At 41.7% G+C, this 21,902-nt stretch overlaps 1 protein-coding gene across 1 annotated transcript; it reads left to right on the forward strand.

Moving 5' to 3' along the window:
- Positions 1-1,203: 1,203 nt before the first annotated feature.
- Positions 1,204-15,179, forward strand: Prdm14 (PR/SET domain 14). Its single transcript, XM_027946604.2, has 7 exons — positions 1,204-1,906; positions 2,693-2,746; positions 2,838-2,995; positions 4,951-5,218; positions 9,873-10,075; positions 12,443-12,544; positions 14,952-15,179. Exons 1-7 carry the CDS (start codon positions 1,204-1,206, stop codon positions 15,177-15,179), a joined length of 1,716 nt encoding a protein of 571 aa, XP_027802405.2.
- The last annotated feature ends 6,723 nt before the right edge of the window (positions 15,180-21,902 follow it).

Consider the following 21,902-nt stretch of genomic DNA (forward strand, 5'->3'; position numbering starts at 1 on the left):
TGGATTCCCAGAGGTAGGTGACCCTGGGTAGGTGACCCAGTGTTCCAGGCTGCTCGCTAGCGCAGTTGGTTTGGATGGTCTTTTTTGTTCTCGCGGGGGCTTTTTCTCCTAATGTCTTTCGACCCCCAAGTTCCGGATCCTTGGGGTCGGACGTGGCCGGGAGGAGGCTGGGGAGGAGACCGGGAGATGCGTGTGTCGGCTGACCTCTTCTCCTGACCCGGTGTTCTTTAATTTCTGAGTCACGACCCTGGTTGGTTTCTTTATTGGGCTCATTGATCTTGTCCTGAAGACCCGGCAGCCCCGAAGGGGCTTCAGATTCCTCAGCCTTGGTGAACTTGCTGCCCTTCCATTAAAACACAGTTCTTTTCCCGGCGGGGACCCTGGAGGCAGCGCGGGGACGGGCTTCTTTGCCTCCCTGGTCTGGACCCGGACCTCGCTGGGTCCCGAGAGGCGACCTGGTTCCCCTTAAACCCTAGGTTGGGATGACTGGAGTTTCCGAGGGAACTGGGAGATGTGGAGGGACTCCGCCGGCGTGAAAAACAAGAGGCCTGGCTGCGAACTCCCCGGGAAGCCGAAGCTGGTGCTCAGCTCCCCTGCTTGCAGCCGGGACACCAAGTGCTTCGGGTTATACCGCGGGGCTTGCAGCCCGGCACATATTCCTCGGACTTTCTTGGAACTCTTGTCTACACGGTTCGACTCCGGACCTTTGGCTCTTCTTTCCCTGCTAGGGACCCGAGCGTGCCTGGAGTGACCGCCTGTCCTGAAGCCCTAGCACGGTTTTGCGCGAGGCTCCCGGTACCCGCTCCGCTGGTGGAAAGGTCCGGTGGTTCAGACTGGTCCTCTTAAGAGTTTTGTTGAACAGGGAAGGAGGGAACAGAAATTTAAACAAGTTTGCCGGAACCGGGTTGGGGGGTCGAATGCAGAGAGGGGTGTTGGAATCCAACAGTGCTTGGTCCAGGTGCGTTTGGAGAGGAAACGCGAAGACGATAGTATCCAAAAACCTGGAGTCGGGCGGGATCCCGGCCAATTTTCGTTTGGTGATTTTTGTATTTGTTTTTATTTGATAGGTCTGGCGGGATCGAATTGGGAAGTTTATCCAGTTAACTGCGATCTGGGGTAGACTTGGGTGGAAGAAACCAGGCGGGCAGGAGCACCGCCAGGGACGCGTTTGCTTTCCCGCGGACTCGCACAGCGTTGCCCGCAATGGCTCTGTGGGCACCAGGTGAAGCCGAGCTCCAAGACAAGGTGTGCTACCCACTCGAGAGGTTCCAGAGCACCCCCCAACAACTGGCTGCCTACTACCCGCCTTTTTCTGCCTATGGGCACTACAGGAGTGCCTTGTCCAGCACCGAGGAGGATTTCCAGCCACTAGGGCGTCTGGAGGCAGCGGTGTCTGCGTCCCAGGGGTTGACTCCTTTCCCCTTCCCGATGGCACCTCCCTTGTTGACCTCGGATCTGGCTCTACAGAGGGAGCCACTCTATGATCTGACTTGGTACAGCAAGATGTCACTGTGGTACCCAATTCCTCACCTCCCCAGGGAGGTGCCACACTTTCCGAGTAGCCATGAGTACTCCAGTGCCAGCAACGAAGATTTGGTCCCCGTTGGTGGCCGCAGCGACAGTGGCCAGGGTTGTGGACCTGATACTTCAATTCCGCCGCTTCCTAAGGAGGCCTCCTTGTCATCGGAGGGGCAAAAGACCTCCCAGTTAGCATCTCGGTCCCCCAGCAAGAGATTTGAGGATGGTCCCAAACAGCTAGACCCAGAAGGGAAATCACCTCCTCCTTGTTTCCACTTCACGAAGGAGGACCTGCACTTCGTTCTTTATGGGGTTACTCCCAGCCTGGAACAGCCAGCCCGCTTCCACTATGCGATTTCCGGCTTACTCGTCCCCGCAGACAGTTCTGGTAAAGGGAGTTCACACCATCAGGAGTTGGACTGTATGGGAACAGGGTGGGAGCCAATAGGTTGAGAGTCAGCGGAGTGGGGGGTGTTAGGCTCTACTTAACTGCATAATCCCTAAGATTGGTTTTAGTAAAAGCTGAGGACCAGGAAAGAAATGGTTCATGCAGAAGCCTTGGGGGCGTGCAAGTTTCTATACTGCAGCCTCAAGTTCTGCAGACTTGGTGCCAGTCTAGCGATCTACCTTGACCTTAATTAAGAATTATCTCCGGGCTGGGGTTGCGGCTCAGTGGTAGAGCACTTACCTAGCTAGTGTGAGGCTGGGTTCGATTCTCAGCACTGCATATAAATAAATGAGTGAAATAAAGGTTCATCAGCATAAAAAAAAAAAAAAAAGAAAAGAAAAAGAATTAAAAAAAAAAAGAGAGAGAGAGAGAGAGAGAGAGAGAGAGAGAATTGTCTCCAAGGCTGGGGATATAGCTCAGTTGGTAGAGTGCTTGCCTTGCATGCACAAGGTCCTGGGTTCAATTCCCAGCACCACAAAAAAAGAATTATCTCTGAGTCTCAAGTTCGCAAAATGGAATTAATTACTTCCATGGAGGATTGCTTTGGGTCTCAGATGAGAGATTATGTATGAAAAGCTCATGGTAAAGAAGCAGGAAAAAATAATAAAGAATAGATAAACATCAAACTCAGTGATGATTTCCTCTAAAGAGTAAGGAGGGAAATTATAAAAGCATTTTCAATATATTTTTAATTGAAAAAAATTTTTAACCCTCCCTTTTTCCTAGGGTCTGATCATATTCCTCAAGTTCTGGATAAAGACTCCCTTCAGCTTCCAGAAGGTGGGAAGCAGTCCTTGCTTGGATTTCTTTCTCTCAACTAATATGGATCACTTTCCTTATTCATTTTTTTCCTGCCTTGGGTTTCTCCTAGGTCTCTGCATCATGCAGATGATGTTTGGTGAAATTCCACATTTTGGTGTGTTCTGCAGTAGCTTTATTGCCAAAGGAATCAGGTTTGGGCCCTTTGAAGGTAAAGTGGTCAATGCCAGTGAACTCAAGACCCACAGAGACAATTCTCTGATGTGGGAGGTAAATATCTTCTGGTGTGTCTGCTTTAAGTGGGGAGAGAGACTTGGAGGGAGAAACCTTGTCCTTTGCCTCTGCAATAGTCATAGGGAGAAGGGACAGCAGCTGCTCACTTCATCAGAGGCATCTCTGCATGAATTGTTTGATGTCCCAGATCATTTTAATCTGTGAAGATTAGCCATTGAATATACATGTAAATTTTTATTTAAAGAATTAATATGTTCTGTTATATTTGTAGAAAGACTAAATGCTTTAAATATTGTAGGGTGCTTAAATTATGCTGAAGGCAATAAAAGTGGATTTTAGACTTTGATATTGTTTACCTATAAAATTAGCAGAGGGTTTATGAATTGATACTCTTCAAGCTAGTGACAGTATATGGGGCGTGCTGGTGACACTGCACTTTGTTAATATGCAGGAGAAAACCATTTATAAGAACTACTAAGTATCTTAAAATGTTCAAAACACTTTCATGGGGCTGGGGCTCGGGCTCAGTGGTAGAGTAGTGCTTGCCTTGCACATGTGAGGCACTGGGTTCCATCCTCAGCACCACATAAAATAAGTAAATTAGTAAAACAAAGGTATTGTGTCCATGTTCCACAAAAAAAAAAAAAAGTGAACTTGCTGTGCTAGCAGTGGAAAAAGAATTCAATTACGGCTCCATCCATATTGTTGAAAACTAGATAGAAATCAATCTGTTTTTAAGTGGTGGGGTTAAATGTTTACCTTCCCTCTTCACGAAATTAACATAGGCTTACAAAATTTGGGAATCAACAAAGCCATAGGACTGGGTGTGGTGGCATATGCATAGGATCCCAGTGACTCTGGGAGGCTGAGGCAGGACAATCAAAAGTTCAAGACCAGCCTTGACAACTGATTTTGAGACTGTATCTCAAAAAATAAAAAGGGCCGGGGATCTGGGGTGGTGGCTCAGTGGTAGAGTACTTGCTTAGCATGTGTGAGGCACTTAGTTTGATTCCCAGCACCACATGTAAGTAAATAAAATAAAGGTCCATTGACAGCTAAAAAATATTTTTAAAAATGAATAAATAAAAAGGGCTGGGGATGTAGCTCAGTGGTAAAGTGCCTTGGGTTCAATCGTCAGTATCCAAAACAAAAACAAAAGTGATAGGATTAGGAGTTAGATTAGTCAGTAGTAGAGTACTTGCCTAGCACAGACAAGAGTGTTGGGGATTCAGTTGGGTTGGATCCCCAATACTGGGGGGAAAAAAGAAAGAAGAATGAAAGTATGGATCTTTTAAAAGTACGTCCCCTATGGAGATGTTCTTAAGCTAATAAATTTACTTAGGCTTACACAGATTTATATAAATTTCTTTTAATGATACAGAAATCTGAAGTAGCTAGGCATGGTGGTTCACACCTGTAATCCCAGTTAATTGGGAGGCCAAGGTAGGAGAATCACAGGTTTGAGGCCAACCTGGGCAACTGAGTGAGAATTTATCTCAAAATAAAAAGGGATGTGAATGTAGCTCAGTAGTAGAGTGCTTGCTATCACGTGTAAGGTCCTGGATATTGTCCCTAGAACCACAAAAACAAGACCCAACCCTGATATACAGAAGTATATTTGGTAGACTCCAGTGTAAGATTTGGATTATTGTTAATACCATTGAGATAGGTTCTTGTTATGATACTCAGGCTGGCCTTGAACTCCAGTGATCCTTCTGCCTTAGCCTCCCAGTTAGCTGGGACTACAGGCTCATATTGCTATGCCCAGCCTTTGATGTTTTTTTGTTTGCCTAGAAAACTATATACATGTAATAAACACAATTCTTTGCAGCACTGGAGATTGAACACAGGGCCTCATACACATGAGGAAGTGTTCTACCACTGAGCTATGCCCCTAGGCCTGATTATTAATTTTTACTACATTTATTTTATAGATTATGCAGAAAAAGAAAAAAAGTACAAATACAAACTTCATGTCTTATTTCATTTAGGTCTTTGAAGGTGGTAATTTGAGCCACTTTATAGATGGAAAAGGTACAGGGAATTGGATGACCTATGTCAACTGTGCCCGATTTCCGAAGGAGCAGAACCTGGTTGTCATACAGTGTCAAGGGCAGATATTTTATGAGAGCTGCAAGGAGATCTACCAGAACCAAGAGCTCCTTGTGTGGTATGGAGACTGCTATGAGAAATTTCTGGATATTCCTGTGAGCCTTCAGGTCACTGAGCAGGGCAAGTCGCTATCTAATCCTTCTGAAGGTGAGCACCCATCTGGACCTTCTGGTGGAAGAACTGGGCTCTTTTCCTAAACCTTCTTTGCAGAGCTTCTCCATCCCAGGTGTGATGCATAAGGCTAAATTGCAGATGTCTCTAAGGGGGTCATCACCCAGCTGGAAGAAATTGTTTCTTCTTTCCCAAGCTACTTCCATTCCCAGGACATCTTTTTTTTCCCCACCCCTTCTCCCCTTCCTGAGAATAAAAAAGTGAAGTAAATGGATGCCACTTTTGCCTTAGGTGAGTTGGGTTTAATCTCTGCCCTGATAACAATCCTGATAAAGAAAAAGTGCTTAGAGCAGTGTTTTTTAAATGGTGGGATGCAGTACCTTAGTGGGGTAGGAAATCAATTTAGTGATCAAGGCCAGCATTAAAGGAAAAAGAATAGGAACAAATTAGAAGAGAATATTGATGGGAATCACTTAAGAAATAAGCATTGCTTTGTGAAGTTTTTGTTTCAAAGGGATACATCCATGTTGTTGTCAAGTATGAAATGTATTTACCGTGTGTCGCAGGCAAGTTGGAGAAACATTGAGCTAGGCTTTAGTTCTCAAACTTGAACCACCTGGGGATCTTGTAAATTTGTCAGTTCTCATTCAGGGTTGGAGCCCACTGAACATACGTGTTTGTGTGCGTGTGTGTTTTGTAGTGCTGGGGATTGGGAACCCAGGGCCTGGCACATGGCTGGTAAGCACTCTACCCTGTATCCCTAGCCCAAAACTCTGTATTTCTATGGGGATGCTGCTGCTGCTGATGGTCCTTGAATCACATTAGAGTAGCAAGAAGTTGGGGACCACCAACACTGGGAGTGAGCCTCTGAAATCCATTTCCCACCCCCATCCTAGGCTGGGGATAAGAACCCAGATTCTCACATGAACCAAGTGCTCTATTATTGGCCTACATCCTAGGCCTGGAATTTGCATTTTTAATTGATTTTGTGTTTTTCCTTACACATACAAATGTTTGGGAACTACTAATCTACTATGTGGCACAAGACTAATTAGATTATTATGTGTAATAATATAGTATCATAATATAATAATATAATATCATTATGGTATAATAAATGTACTAAATCACAGACTAAAGAACATGTGATTTGCTGGATGCCTTGGCACTGGCCTGTAATCCCAGATACTCAGGAGGCTGAGGCAGAAGGATTGAAAGTTAGCAAGACCCTGTGTCAAAACAAAAAATGTAAATTTTTAAAATAGGTTGGGGATGTAATGTAGCTCAGAGGTTGAACGCTTGCCTGTCATGTGTGAGGCCCGGGGTTCAATCCCTAGTGCCATGGGGGGAAAAGAAGAAAAGAGAAGAATGCTAATTAACTTACAAAATATAATCATCATCCTTTTGAGAAATTATTTTTTTTAAACTGAACTATTAGCTGGGTATGGTGGTACACACCTGTAAACACAGCAGCTTTGGGGGCTAAGGCTGGCAAGTTCAAAGCCAGCCTCCACAACTTAGAGAGAACCTAAGCAACTTAGCAAAATCCTGTCTCAAAATAAAAAGGGCTGGGGATGTAGCTCAGTGATATTGTGCCCTTGGGTTCAATCCCTAGTACCACCCCTCCCCCCCAAAAAAAACCAATAAATTGTCGAAAAGGAAAAAAAAGCTTTGTCCTTGAGGATTTTTACTACAGCATCATCCATATTAATGAGAAATGAAGACAGCCTAATTGCTGAACAGTAGAATTGTCATTAGGTAAACCATAATATATTGTTACCATAGCAGTATGCAGTTGTCTGAGGTCACAATTATAACAAGCAACAGGGTAAAGACTTATGGTGGAGGAAAAAAATAACATACAGTGGGTGACCCATGTTCCAGTTCTGAACCAAACTATGTTTACAGCATTATTAGATGACCTGTAATATAAACATTGTTTGGAAGGGAACTTTTATACAACTTAATTTGTTGGGAAGACTTGTAGATGAATTCATTATAGATGTTTTCCATTAATATGATTTTGAACCCAGGTCCTCTCCCATGCCAGGCAAGTGATTTACCTGTGAGCTACCACCCCAGCCCAATATTAATTTATTTTGACATAAGAAAGAAAAAGATTACAGGTGCACACCTGTAATCCCAATGACTCAACTGGGGAGGCTAAGGCAGGAGGATCCCAAGTTTGAGGCCAGCCTTGCAATTTAGTGGAACCCTGTCTGAAAATAAAAGAAAATGGGCTGGGATGTAGCTCAGTGGTAAAGTGCCCCCTGAGTTCAATCCCTAGCACAAAAAACCCCCAAAGATTCCTCTGTGGTACTCTGTCAAAAGAAGTGTGTGTGTGTGTGTGTGTGTGTGTGTGTGTGTGTCTGTCTGTCTGTCTCAAAGGCTTTTTGGTGAGGACTTGTCTTGAGTGAGAATAAGATCTTGAGTGGGGAGGGAAGTGTCAGGACCCTATGTGGGTAAGTTATTTGAGTGTGTGTGTGTGTTGGTGGAGGTGTGGGACATGAAAAAAATCTTTTTTGTTATGGTAAGAACACAACATGAAATATACCATCTTGAAGACAACTCTTAATCATTACTAAACAATATAAACTGTTTGGGCAGAAAGTATCAATATCAGTGTTGGGAAACCCCTTGGCTTAAATGGAATGGTTGATTGCATTAGGAGGAAGAAAAATGAAAGAAACACAATAAAATCAGGTTAAGGTACAGTTCCAAAGAACTGATCAGGAAATGGAGTTAACTGAGGCTCAGTAAGGATCACTGTTTTATTTCTTCCTAACTAGTTATTCTTATGAGAAATCAGTATTCGACCTTTTTTTTTTTTTTTAAAATTTTGGTGTTCTTTGTAAAATGTTTTGATTTGTAGAATCACTGACCAGACCTAGTTTGAAGAACCTCTCTTTTACTCCAGGAAAGGCAGGTATTTCTGAGCAATGAAAATTCTAGCCCTTCAGCAGGGGGATTCTGAGAATATTAAGCTCCTCCATGAAAGTGACAGGCAGGATGATGGTTCTTCCTGGGTTGGCTGTTGCCTTCCTGGTTATTTACTTAATGAATGATTTATTTCCTTAGTCACCTGTTGTTGAGGATGCCTGAGACGTAGTTGCCAATTAACAAAGCCCCTGGTGGACAGCTTCCCTGCTGTCCTGATGTTAAATGATTTCTATCTGCAGATCCTTGCATAGTCTCACTGTAGGCTCTTCTCCCTCCTTGGGAGCAGACAATGAGGTCTCCATGGTGCATTTCATAGTCAAAGCCACTTTATCCTCTGGATTCCAGAGTGTCCTCAGCAGGGGTATTTTTGTAAGTGGCCCCTGTTCTGTCCCCTGCCCCCAACACATAGAACCCCAGGACCTCAGACTTCCTTTCCTCTCTCTTCTCCCTAACCTGCCTCTCCTCCACTAACAAAAACAGATTTACCTTTCTCAGATTTGCCTGCCACATGGTAACTTGGTATCACATGGTTAGAATTCAATCAGACATCACAGTCACTCTGTATTAAGTAGCTTTCACCCTACTCTGTGTGAATATTCTAGATCTGGAGTCTCCCTGGAAAGTTCAGGCAAATGAGTTATAAACTAAAGAGGGAACAGCCTGGGAAAGCCAGTGGTGGGTAATGGCTGTTCAGAATGCCTTACGCACTACACATTCCTCCATATATTACCTGTGACAAGGCCAGGCAAGAAGGAGTACAGAACTGAACCACTCTTAAATTAGGCTGGAGGGAGGATTTCTTCAATTAAAATGTTTCAGGGAAGCAAAGAGCAAGAGATCTGCAGATGAAGACATTTAAGAAACATTAAACCATGCTGTTGTATAGACTATGTAGACTTTGAATCCTAAGTTAGTCGAACTGTAAATAACATATGTGTATTTCTTTCTTTTTTTTTTTTTTAGAGAGAAAGAGAATTTTTTTTAATATTTATTTTTTAGTTATCGGCGGACACAACATCTTTGTTTGTATGTGGTGCTGAGGATCGAACCTGGGCGAGTGCGCTATTTTGAGACAAAGTCTCGCTAAGTTAGTTAGGGCCTCTCTAAATTGCTGAGGCTAGCCTTAAACTTGTGATCCTACTACCTCAACTTCCTGAGTCACTAGAATTACAGGCATACACCACCACAACTATGATTGTACTTTTTAAAAAGTCTTTACCTTCTAAAAATAACAGTTTGAGTTATTTATGAACCAAATGATGTATTAGAACTCTAATCATTATGAAGAGAAATGACACAAACAAAACTAAAATTGGCTATAAGTTGGTCATTGTCAAATTGGTTGAGAGTTTATTATACTTTTTTTTTTTTGGTACCAGGGATTGAACTCAGGGATTCTCGATCACTGAGCCACATCCTCAGCCCTTTTTATTTTTTATTTAGAGACAAGTTCTCACTAAGTTGCTCAGGGCCTTGATAAGTTGCTGAGGCTGGATTTGAACTGATGATCCTCCTACCTCAGCCTCCTGAGCCAGTGGGATTATAGGTAGGCACCACTGTGCCTGGTAAGAGAGTTTATTACACTATTATTTTTGAATTTGTTTAAACTTTGTGGGGAGACTCCAGATCTTGAATATTCACACATAGAGTAAGGATGAAAACATCTGTTTACAGTTTTAAAATCCTTTGGAGGAGTAGGAAGGGCAAGGTAGCCAACAAACCCACTGGCACTTATCCTTGTGTTTGACAGAATCTGAAGAAGGTTACAGATGCGAAAGATGTGGGAAAGTGTTTACCTACAAATACTACAGAGATAAGCACCTCAAGTATACCCCCTGTGTGGACAAGGGTGATAGGAAATTTCCCTGTTCCTTCTGCAATCGATCTTTTGAGAAGCGGGACCGGCTGCGAATCCACATCCTTCACGTTCATGAGAAGCACCGGCCTCACAAGGTGAGTGGGGTGGGGTGGGGTGAATGAGCTGCAGGCCCTGTCACTGCACTCTGCTTTCACACTCCCCACACTCCTGGACACCAGTGGAGGGCCTCCTGGGGGTTGATTGGAAGGGCACTGCCTGGCAGGGAGCTCTCTGAAGGAGGTAGACAGATATACACCTTAGGTTGGGTGCCAGATTGCTTCCCAGAGAAGGTATCCATTTATGGTCCAGCCACCTGGGCTTATGCAGTAAGCAGCAACTGCTCCTGCCAATAAAACTATCCTTTTTTGATAGATGGGAAAGGGCTTTAGTTTGCATCTTCATTATTAATAAAGTTTAAATTTTAAAAATATATTATTTCTTTCTTTTTTTTTTTTTATAAAGGGGAGAAGACCTCCCCCTTCTATGAATTCTACCTTTCAGGTTTCCTTTTCCTTGGGGTGAGTGGAGTCTTTTCTGCTCTTTATTTTATTTTTTTTAGAGAGATAATTTTTTAATATTTATTTTTTTAGTTTTCAGCGGACACAACATCTTTGTTTGTACGTGGTGCTGAGAATCGAACCCGGGCTGCGCACATGCCAAGCGAGTGTGCTATCACTTGAGCCACATCCCCAGCCCCAAAATATATTATTTCTATTTGCCTGTGATTTATCAGGTTTTTTTTTGGGGGGGGGGGGGTTGATAATTGGGATTGTACCCAGAAGTGCTTTACCACTGAGCTATATCTCTAGCCCTTACACAGCCCCACTAAGTTAACCAGATGGCCTTGAATTTGGGATCTTCCTGTTATCCCTGGGATTTTGGGTTGCACCATAGTCCCCACCAAATAATTGCTTATAAGAATACCTGGTGAGGGGCTGGGATTGTGGCTCAGCGGTAGAGCGCTAGCCTAGCACATGTGAGGCCCTGGGTTCGATCCTCAGCACCACGTAAAAATAAACAAAATAAAGATATTTTTTAAAAAATCGTTTAAAAAAAAAAAAGAATACATGGTGAAATTAGCCAAGCTGGGCTGAGGAGTAGCTCAGGGGAATGCTTAACCATTAAGCCATATCCCCATCCCTTTTTAATATTTTATTTAGAAACAGGGTCTCAGGGAATTGCTTAGGGCCTCACTAAGTTGCTGAGGCTAGTTTTGAACTTGCAATCCTCCTGCCTCGGCCCCCTGAACAGCTAGGATTACAGGTGTGCGCTGCCATTCCCCGTTTACATGTTGAAATTTTTTTCTATGGCTAAGGATATTTTATTTTCATATTAAATTAAAATATTGGCTAGATATAGAATTTTGTTTTTATTCATTGATCTGTTAAATTGATACATAAAAGTTGTCCATTTGTATGAGAGAATTATGTGATGTGTGTGTGTGTGTGTGTTGACATTGTGTAATGTTAGAATCAGAGTAAGCATATCTACTCAAACATTTGTTGTTTTTGTCTTTCCATTTTTCATATTTCTTTGTGGTGCTGGGGATGGAACCCAGGACCTTGTACAGTACATCCCCAACCCCCTGGCAACCTTTTTGGTGGCTGTGCCTTTAGTAATTTCTTTCACAGTGTGTAACTGAAGTGAGTATGCACTTTGGACCCCCCAAAACTAGCCTTTTTTGTAGGTATTACATGCCTCAGATCACCTGTCTCCCTGCATTGCCATTGCAGTTTATATATTCACCGACACCCCTACCAGATTTTTAGCCTGTTACTTCTAGCAGAGTGTTAGGCACATAATAAGTACTGCATAAATACTTGAATTAATCACACAGTGCTTGTGGGTTCACTCATGGCCCTGTGAGGAAGGCAGATAGATATTTTGCCCATGAGGAAGAACAGAAAACAAAGATTCAAAGTTTACTGACTTGGTCACACAGCTACTTCTTTTTTTGGTACTGGGGATTTAACCAAGGGGCAATTTACCACAGAGCTGCATCCCCAGCCCTTTTTCTTTATTTTTTAGTTTGGGACAGTCTCACTGAAGTTGCTTAATGTCTCACTAAATTGCTGAGGCTGGCCTGATACTTGCAGTCCTCCTGTCTCAGCCTCCTGAATTGCTTAGGATTATAGGCATGCATCATCATACCTGACTCATGCGAAGCTTCTGACACCCAAAGGTGCTGGATGAAATACCTAAAATCACAGCATTAGTGTTAATAGAACTGGGAAGAATCTAGACCAAAGCCCACGCTGCCTGACTCTTCAGCTTACCCCAGATGTCTTTCTACCTCTTCAGTGAACCCTTAGCTTAGGGAGTACAATCGATCCACTGCTTATAGACACACACACACACACACAATAAACATAAGAGTTCTTTCAGCCACCAGTAGACAAAATGTCAGGATAGACTTGTTAGAGGAAGACAGGGCTTCAACTCTGTTTTTCTTTCTCACCTAGTGTTCTACATGTGGGAAATGTTTCTCTCAGTCCTCCAGCTTGAACAAGCACATGCGAGTTCACTCTGGAGACAGACCCTACCAGTGTGTGTATTGTACAAAGGTAAGCGGAACCTCCTTCAGAGTGGTATATCTAGCATCCTGCATGGTAATCCATGGGTAAGAATGGGAGTGTAAAGCCTAGTTTATAATGTGTTTTTGGTAAATATTAGTCCAATTAACCAGCCCAATCCCCATTTGCATCCCACAAATATGTTCCAGATGGTCTAAAGAGGCTAAAGATGGTCAGACATGACCTCCTATTACCAAGCTGGCATTTGGAGCATGTGTAATAAACTATACCCTAAATTATAATTATAGAGATCTGATGATCACAGAGACAGAGTTTAAGAGCATGACTGGGTGCAGTGGCGCACGCCTGTGATCCCAGCGGCTCGGGAGGCCAGGGCAGGAGGATCACAAGTTCAAAGCCAGCCTCAGCAAAAGCGAGGTGCCAAACAACTCAGTGAGACCCTGTCTCTAAATACAATACAAAATAGGGCTGGGGATGTCGCCCAGTGGTCAGTACCCCTGAATTCAATCCCCATACCCACCCCCCCCCCAAAAAAAAAAGAATTTAAGAGCATGGACTTGGCCAAGGTTCAAAGAGCATAGCATGATGGACTTGGACTTGGTTGTAACCTTGTGTAACCTTGTGAAAATTCATTAACTTCTCCATGGTTTAGTTTCCTCATTGGTAAAATGGGAGAAAATAGTCTTCACAGAGTTTTTAGGTTAAATGTGTAAAACTCACTTAATAGTGCTTGACATATGGTAACCACTATTGAAATGTTATCTACTATTATTACTACTTAAATGTATGAAGACTTAATTGGGGGAATGCTGCTGATGTAGCTTTCTAGAGAGACATGGTGGGCGACTTCTAATCTATGTTACACAGAATATAGAGTTATAAAAACAGGGATGGGGAGAAAAAGAAGACAAAAATGGAGAGGGATTAGAAGTGAGAGATTGCTGGAATAGAGATAATTTGTTCATGCTTTAGGAAAAATATAACAAAATAACCTCCTTCTGTTTTGATAATAAGCATCTATACTGTCCAATGTGTACCCATCGCCGTATGTGGCTATTTGAATTCATAAAAATGAAATAAATTGAAAATTCTGTTCTTAGGTTGCACTTGGCACATTTTAAACTCAGTGGCCATACATGGCTAGCAACAGCCACGTTGGATAGCACAGGTACTGAAAGAGCATGGCCGCCATTGCAAAGTCCTGTTGGAGAGCACTGGTAGACTACGCTTCTATCAGTGTCATGAAACAGACGGGTGCATCACACTTGTGCTGAATACTGCTCAGCAATAAAAGAGGAAGGAACTGTTTGAGCACAGCAACCTCAGTAAACCTCAGCAAATCCTAGAAGGTTACCGATGATACGATTCCATGGATAGAACATTCTTGAAATGACAAAGTTATAGAAATAGAGAGTAGATGAGTGGTTGTCATGGTTTAAAAAGAAAGTGGGAATGGAAGGGAATTTGGTGTGCTCACAAAAGAACACTATGGTGGGGGGAGGGTATCCTGGGGAAGAAAATGTTTTGACTCTGTCAATGTCAACATCCTGATTGTGATGTTATAATATAGTTTTGGTGTAAGACATAACCATTGAGGAAAACTGGGTAAAGGGTCTATGTTTTTATTTACTATTGACTATAAATCTATAGTTATCTCAAAGTTTAAATTAAAAAAGGAAAACTAATAAGGCACTGACTTATGCAAAGACATTAGCCTATACTAACCTGTCCTTTGGTAATGCAGTTTGTCTTGAAGGATGTCTTATTTAAATGCTGGCTCCTGGGTCTTGTGTCATGTTTTTTTGGGTGTCACGCTCTCTAGGGTAGAATTGATAATGTTTTATTGGGTTTTGGGAGGTTTTTTTGGTAATTTTGCTTTTGAGTTTTGGGGGGGATTTTTTTTTTAAATCCTTTTGTGGTGCTTGGGTTTGAACTCAGGCCTTTGTGCATACTAGGAATCACTCAACTACTGACCTACACCCCAGCCTGCAATCTGCATTTTTAACTGGAGTTCCCAGTGATCATAGCCAGGGCTACTCAAAACTAGCCAGAATGACAAAGCAGTCTAGTTCTTTTTGATAAGGCTTCTGCTGCCACCTTGAATCTAAGATATTTGTTCATTGGAGAGGTAATGGAATGACATCCATATTAGCAACAAGGAGCTGGGTACTATCGTGCCTATCTGTAATCCCAGCTTCTTGGGAGGCTGAGTGAGGCATGAGGATCACAAGTTCGGGATCAGCCTGGACAATTTTGCAGATCTTGTCTCAAAATGAAATTTAAGAAGGGCTGGGGGTTGTAGCTCAGCGGGGGAGCACTGGTTTACAAGGGGTGGGGGTTGGGGGGTTCCTGGGGGTAGATTTATTTATGCCTTTCTTAACAAGTTGACCAGCCCACAGAAATTGGCTTTTTTCCTTCTGCTTTCTGTTCTCTGCAGAAGTTCACTGCCTCCAGCATACTCCGCACACACATTAGGCAGCATTCTGGGGAGAAGCCCTTCAAGTGCAAGTACTGTGGGAAATCCTTCGCTTCCCATGCTGCCCATGACAGTCATGTCCGGCGCTCTCACAAGGAAGATGACGGTGGCTCCTGCCTCATTTGTGGGAGAACCTTCCCAGATTCAGATGCTCTTTATTGCCACATGCAGTTTCATGGAAACCTCTAGCCATCCAAGTGAAGCAGTGTGAGAATGGAGCAGTGTGAAAACCAAGAACTTGGATGCCCTCCTTCTGGTTTTGTTATAGGTGTGTCATAGGAACAACTGGTCATCCTATTGAACTGGCCTATCTGCTGAACTTACCAGAATATTGACTGTGGCTTTTGCCGAAAGGTCTTTCACAATTGTTCATGAGACTAGAATGCTGATCAGCTTACCTACAAATAGTGAGAGCTGCAGGGTGACAGTGCCTGAGGGCCTGAAGATCCAACAGAAGCCCCCAGAGCGTCCATCCAAGTCCCTGAAGCTCAGGGATGACAGACCAAGTCCTAGGTTTCATAATCAAAGAAAAGAAGATCTTCTCTCTGCTATTTGCTGTGGGTCCTTGATTGTACTGTCTGTGGCTGTCAACTGTTGAATTTCTTCACAGAACAAATTTTCCTAATATTCACCCAAGCCAGAACTTCTTCAGATGTGAATTAGTCTTTGATATTTATTTGGATTCATTTTAAACCTTTTGTTCCTACCCCTCCCCCACCACACGATAAATGTATGTTTAGCACCAAACAGAATTAGAGGGCACAGCCATTACCAGTTGCAGAAGAAAAATCATAGCCAAATGAAGAAAGCCTAAAAAAATAAACATTTATGTTGCTCTGGCTTTAATTCTGATTTCATTCCTGATAAAGAAAGTGGACTACTTTTTCCCATGTCTTTCTGTCTTTCCAGGATCAGGGTAACACAGAGTGCAAAAATAAATAAATAAGAGAGGCCTGCTGAAAAAAAGATAAAGGTACAAGGTATCCCAAGGCTGATGTTGGGGGTGGGACTCAGCTTTTCTAATGTGCAGAGAGATGGTCTCACCTCGTGTGGGTAGTAATAGACTTGTTTGTTGAGCATCAACCCTACATGATGGTACCACTCACTGAGTGTGTCACTGTATAGCAATTGAAGCTGAGATGAAGGAAGTAGTGGGAGATCACTCCCACTTTGGAGTAGGATTGACTCTAAAGATTAACCTCTTTTGATTGAACTCAGGGGCATTCGACCACCGACCACCACATCCCCAAGCCCCTATTTTATATTTTACTTCAAGACAGGGTCTCACTGAATTGCTTATGGCCTCACTGTTGCTGAGGCTGACTTTGAACTTGGGATCCTCCTGTCTCTGCCTCCCAAGCCACTGGGATTATAGGTGTGCACTACCACACCTGGCAAGACCAACTTCTTAACCACTATGGTCAGTTTATTAAATCCTGCTAAGGAAATAGCATTTCCTATTAACTATCACATCTTTCCCTACACCAAGGCAAACAACAAAACACTTTTTAACTTCTGTATCACAGTGGAATGCATTACAATTCTTATTACACATAAGCACAATTTTTCATATCTCTGGTTGTATACAAAGTATATTCATACCAATTCGTGTCTTCACAAATAATGATCATCACATTCCACCATCATAAAATATTCACACAAAGTAAAGGCTCTGCAAGCAACCTGAGCTACTAAGGATGTGTCCCAGCCCTGGTCGTGGTTTTGTTGACCACCTAGGGGTTTAGGGGTTTGCTTCTCCCTGTAGCCATAACCCACTGTCTCAAGAGTGGTGCAAATTCAATATTGAACAGATGTGCCTTCCAGAGGGAGGCTCCCAGCAATAGCAGGGTCCTTTGAGCAATAGATATATGCAGGTGGAAAAGCAGTGACAGATTTTACTCCAGGGAATTCTTTGCTGCCTTGACTAGGTCTGAGTAATTTATCCTAATGGGAATGTGCCCTGTTGTTTTCAGACAATTTTAGTTCATGTTAATTAAGTCAGAACAATGGTCTTGAAAAGATTGGGGGGAGGGCTCATCACGTAATTAGGCAGCCTTTCTTTCACTGCAAGTTCAAAATATATTACTTAAAACACTTCTTACTGCATAGGGGTTTGAATATTGTCCTTTTGTTTTTTAAAATATTTAAAGTTTTAGATGGACACAATACCTTTATTTATTTTTACGTGGTGCTGAGGATCGAACCCAGTGCCTCACGCATGCTAGGCAAGCGCTCTAACACTGAGCCACAACCACAGCCTTTGAATATTGCTTTTAAATTGAATAGTAGAATAAGTCCCCAGAAATTGATATGACCCCCATTTTTTCATTCATTGAAAAAAATCAAACTATTTTCTTTTTTTGCAATTGAATAACAGCAAATGCAGGTGAGTTTTTGTTTGTTTCATTTTGCTATCCAATAGTCACCCAAATATATTCATGCCAAATAATACATGCACGCCACACAGGAAAAATTTTTGTTTTCTGGTATGGGGGATTGAACCCAGGGCACTCGACCACTGAGCCACATCCCCAGTCCTATTTTGTATTTTATTTAGAGACAGGGTCTCACTGAGTTGCTTAAGGCCTCACTGTTGCTGAGGCTGCCTTTGAACTTGCCATCCTTCTGCCTCAGCCTCCTGAGCTGCTGGGATTACAGGCATGCACCGCCACTCCTGGCCATACTGGAAATTTCTGAGAATCACTTCATTCAATCTGATCTGTTTGAAAAGTTTTGAATATATTTATCTGGTTACATATCTCAGTTTTTAGTTTTGGAAATAAAGTCAGTCATAATATCTTTCTTGATAATTAATCTGAAGCTTTTTTATGTTTATTTCTGTGTATGTCACCTCTCTAAATATGATTTGAACCAGCTTGTAGCAATAATAAAAAGTTGAAGACAAACCACTTCATAGAAAGTAGAATTGAGATGGGGCTGTGGTTGTGGCTCAGTGGTAGAGCGCTTGCCTCGAATGTGTGACTCACTGGATTCAAGTCTCAGCATCGCATATAAATAAATGAATAAAATAAAAGTCCATCAACAACAACAAAAAAATAAAAATAAAAAAAGAAAGTAGAATGGGATTAAAACTCTGAACTAATATAATTGTGATGACTAAAAAGTGTTACAAGCACCAAACTATATAAAAATATAGAATTTTGGAGTTGCCCCACTATTTCCTCATTGTATAAAGTTGATCAAGTCATTTAATTTCTGAGGTCTTACATCTTCATCCATAAAATAAGGCAATAATTATTTTGTAGGGTGTTATGAGAATTAAATGAGACTGTGTATACTGGGTGATGCTTGATAAATATTTCCTTCTCTTTAACTGTTACCATAAAAGGTAGCTGAGTATAGAGGCACACATCTGTAATCCCAGCAACTCAGGAGGCTGAGGCAGGAGGATTGAAAGTTCCAGACCAGCTTGGGCAATTTAGTGAGACCTTCTTTCAAAATTGAAAATTAGGGCTGAGAATGTAGTTCAATGGTAGAGTGCTCCTGGGTTCAATCCCCAGTACCCCCAAAATGAAAATTCTCTTGACTTGACCCATTTTTTTTACTGAATCCAAAATTTTGGGGAAGTGGAGTTCAGCAGTCCATAATGAGTTCAGGAACCATTACTTTATTTGATTTCACCCAGTTCCTGAAACAGCAGTGAATGAAAGTTAGTAGCATGGCAAAATCACAAAGCCATATATTAGGAGAAAGCATTAGCATGTAGATTGCAGGCAGAGCAATATACTTGCTTACTGGGGTTAGTGGAAAAGCATAGAATACATTTGGTCATTTTACTGTTGTAAATAAGGAACTCTGCAGCTATGGAGCCTTGTTCTGGAAACTACTGTTAGTTTCTCTGCTCATACTTATTTGCCCCACCTGATTCTATCTGCTAAATGATTGTTCATTCCTTAGAGTTAAACAAAAAATGTATAAAAAGGGACATTTGAAACCCTATAAAAATGAGGCTCAAAGTCGAGTGGCATCAGTGATATTGATGGAGCACTTAATGGGCCCTCAGGGTGTCCTAGGACCTGGGGAAGTTGTCAGTTGCACAGCGAACAAAACTGTCAAAGTAGACAGATGCCTGGGACCCCGGTGGGCCTGCGGTAGGCTCAGTGTTGTGGCCATAAAGTCAGCTTAGTTTTTTACACAGGCAAAATAGAGGAAAGATTGGGAGGAGCTGCCATTCACAGTATAATAGAGCTGAGATCACGAGTACCATCCTAGACCATCTACTACTGGGGGGGGGGGGTCAAGTTTTGACATGGTAGGTTGTAAGTGCTTTCAGAATTTCTTGACTTGTATCGGGGCAGTAATTGCATAACTTTGTTATGAACAAAGTTCAGGAGAACAAATTTGTACGTTGAATTCTTTCAGTAGAGACTAGGTACCATGATTCTACAATATCTTCTTATAGAACTACTCCTGCCTCTACACGGTACTAGAAATCATACCCAGGCCCTCATGCGTGGTAGTCTAGTGCTCTACCATTGAGCTATATCCACAGTCCTTTCAGAACTTTTTCACTGACAAATATTAAGATAAAATAACCAAAATTATTTTAAAAGAAAAAGAATACAGAAATAACTGCCTCCCATATTAATAATTTCTCTGTAAAATATGGGAATTCCATGAGGGAACACATTTTTCTCTATGATTTAAAGAAATTACATATTCAGGAAATTGCTTCCATTTGTTAATGCAAACAATTTTCACCTTATTGGTTTGTTGGCTTAAGTAATTAAAATTATAGTATTTTGAAATGAGATACTTAGCCCTAATTACTAAGGTAATGGTTAGGGAGAAGATTGTGGTTCTATTTTTGTATATGATATGATCTCAGGATAATATATTCTTTTCACTTTCATTCTTTTTCATCCAAATTATCAGAATTCTTATCTGGGAACAGGGGATGTAGCTCAGGAATAGAGCTCTTGCCTAACATGCACAAAGACCTGAGTTCAAATCTGTAGTAAAACACACACACACACACACACACACACACACACAAAAGCTAAAAGGATTATTATCGGAGCACAGATAGAATCCCAGCCATTCAAGAGGTCAAGGCAAGGGAATCTCTAGTTCAAGCCCAGCCTAGGCAACAGAGACCCTATCTCAATAAATAAATAAATAAATAAGAATTTTTGAGATACGTTGCTTATATATTAAAAAGTAGGGTAAATTGTGCTCTAACATTATGTAAATTCTTTATAGATTTACATCCTTTGTTCTGGATTTATTTCTAGCATAGTACTTTGTGTTGAAATCAGTTCCCTATCAAGAAAATACAATATCAGGGTGGGTATGGTGGTTCACACCTATAATCCCAGCACCAAGAGGCTGAGACAGGAGGATCACAAATTGTATCACAAATTTAGTGAGATCCTCAGCAACTTAGCGAGACCCTGTATATGTGTACCCCCCGACATATGTGTGTATATGTGTGTGTCGGTGTGTAATATCAAAGGGGTTGGCATCTCATTCTTGATTTTTATAAATTCCTTAAAAGTGCTAATATTACTCTTCTTGCTTTCATATGTGTTCATATATCTATGTGAATTATTTTTTAAGTGCTAATAAAAATAGTAGGCAAGATTTAGGATCAAATTTGTGATTTTTCCCCATTATTAACCAATTCATCTAGTGAGATGCAGTAGAGAGGGAAAACATGATAAAGTCACTCACTCATTATCCTTGATACATATATACTTTTTTAACCAGAGGTTGAACTCAGGGGCACTCAACCACTGACCCACATCCTCAGCCCTATTTTGTATTTTATTTAGAGACAGGGTCTCACTGAGTTGCTTAGGGCTTCACTGTGGCTGAGGCTGGAGGCTGGCTGCCTTAGCCTCCAGAGTTGCTAGGATTAGAGGCCTGCACCACCACATCTGGCTTTCCATCTTGTTTTCAAGGACAGTTGGACAGTCTTCTTATTATGATTGCTACAAGGCTGCCTAGACCTGATCCAGAGAAGGCCATTCAAAATTCTCTTGGTGAATTCTACCCTGAGTTATCTGAATTAAAGGTGCCAAAGCCAAACTCTCTCTAATTTGACTTAAAAACTATCTTCCACTAGTACCTGGTAGACGTTGTTCCAAGGTTGTAATTCCTGTGGAGAGAGCCTGCTAGCTCTATTTCCTAATTCTTTTTTTTTTCTGTTTTTTTTTTTAATTTTTTTTTATTATTAGTTGTTCAAAACATTACATAGCTCTTGACATATCATATTTCATACATTTGATTCAAGTGGATTATGAACTCCCATTTTTACCCCGTATACAGATTGCAGAATCACATCGGTTACACATCCACGTTTTTACATACTGCCATACTACTGTCTGTTGTATTCTGTTGCCTTTCCTATCCTCTACTCTCCCTCTCCCCTCCCCTCCCCTCCCATCTTCTCTCTCTACCCCATCTACTGTAATTCATTTCTCTCTCTTGTTTTTTTTTCCCTTTCCCCTCACTTCCTTTTATATGTAATTTTGTATAACTATGAGGGTCTCCTTCCATTTCCATGCAATTTCCCTTCTCTCTCCCTTTCCCTCCCACCTCTCCTGAATGGTAATCCTCTTCTCATGCTCTGGGTTAGATCTCCAGTAGGAAAAAAAAAAAAAAAAAGTAATGTTTTAACTTCAGAGAGGTCTTGTTGGTAGTAATAAGGAGCCCCTATGAAATTAAAGTCTTTCTCAAATTTCCCTGAAGCTAAAAATAAACTGCAGTGACTATTAAAGCCCAACCCAGGCTCCCAGGATGTTCTTTGCAACCACTGATTCCCACTCATGGTGGGGGTGAGGATCTGAGAATCTGTTTTTTGGGTTTTTTTTTTTTTTTGAGATTTAAAGTTAGTTTATTTATTTATTTATTTTTGAGATTTAAAGTTTATTTATTTATTTTTTGAAA

The sequence above is a fragment of the Marmota flaviventris genome, chromosome 15 (assembly GCF_047511675.1).
Source record: "Marmota flaviventris isolate mMarFla1 chromosome 15, mMarFla1.hap1, whole genome shotgun sequence".
NCBI classification, from domain to species: Eukaryota; Metazoa; Chordata; class Mammalia; order Rodentia; family Sciuridae; genus Marmota; species Marmota flaviventris.

Excerpts from the sequence above, each read along its gene's own strand:
- Prdm14 (XM_027946604.2), top strand. The coding sequence starts at position 1,204 with ATGGCTCTGTGGGCACCAGGTGAAGCCGAGCTCCAAGACAAGGTGTGC. Across the intron at positions 2,747-2,837 it reads CTCCCTTCAGCTTCCAGAAG|GTCTCTGCATCATGCAGATG; the intron begins GTGGGAAGCAGT and ends GGTTTCTCCTAG. Across the intron at positions 10,076-12,442 it reads AGAAGCACCGGCCTCACAAG|TGTTCTACATGTGGGAAATG; the intron begins GTGAGTGGGGTG and ends TTTCTCACCTAG.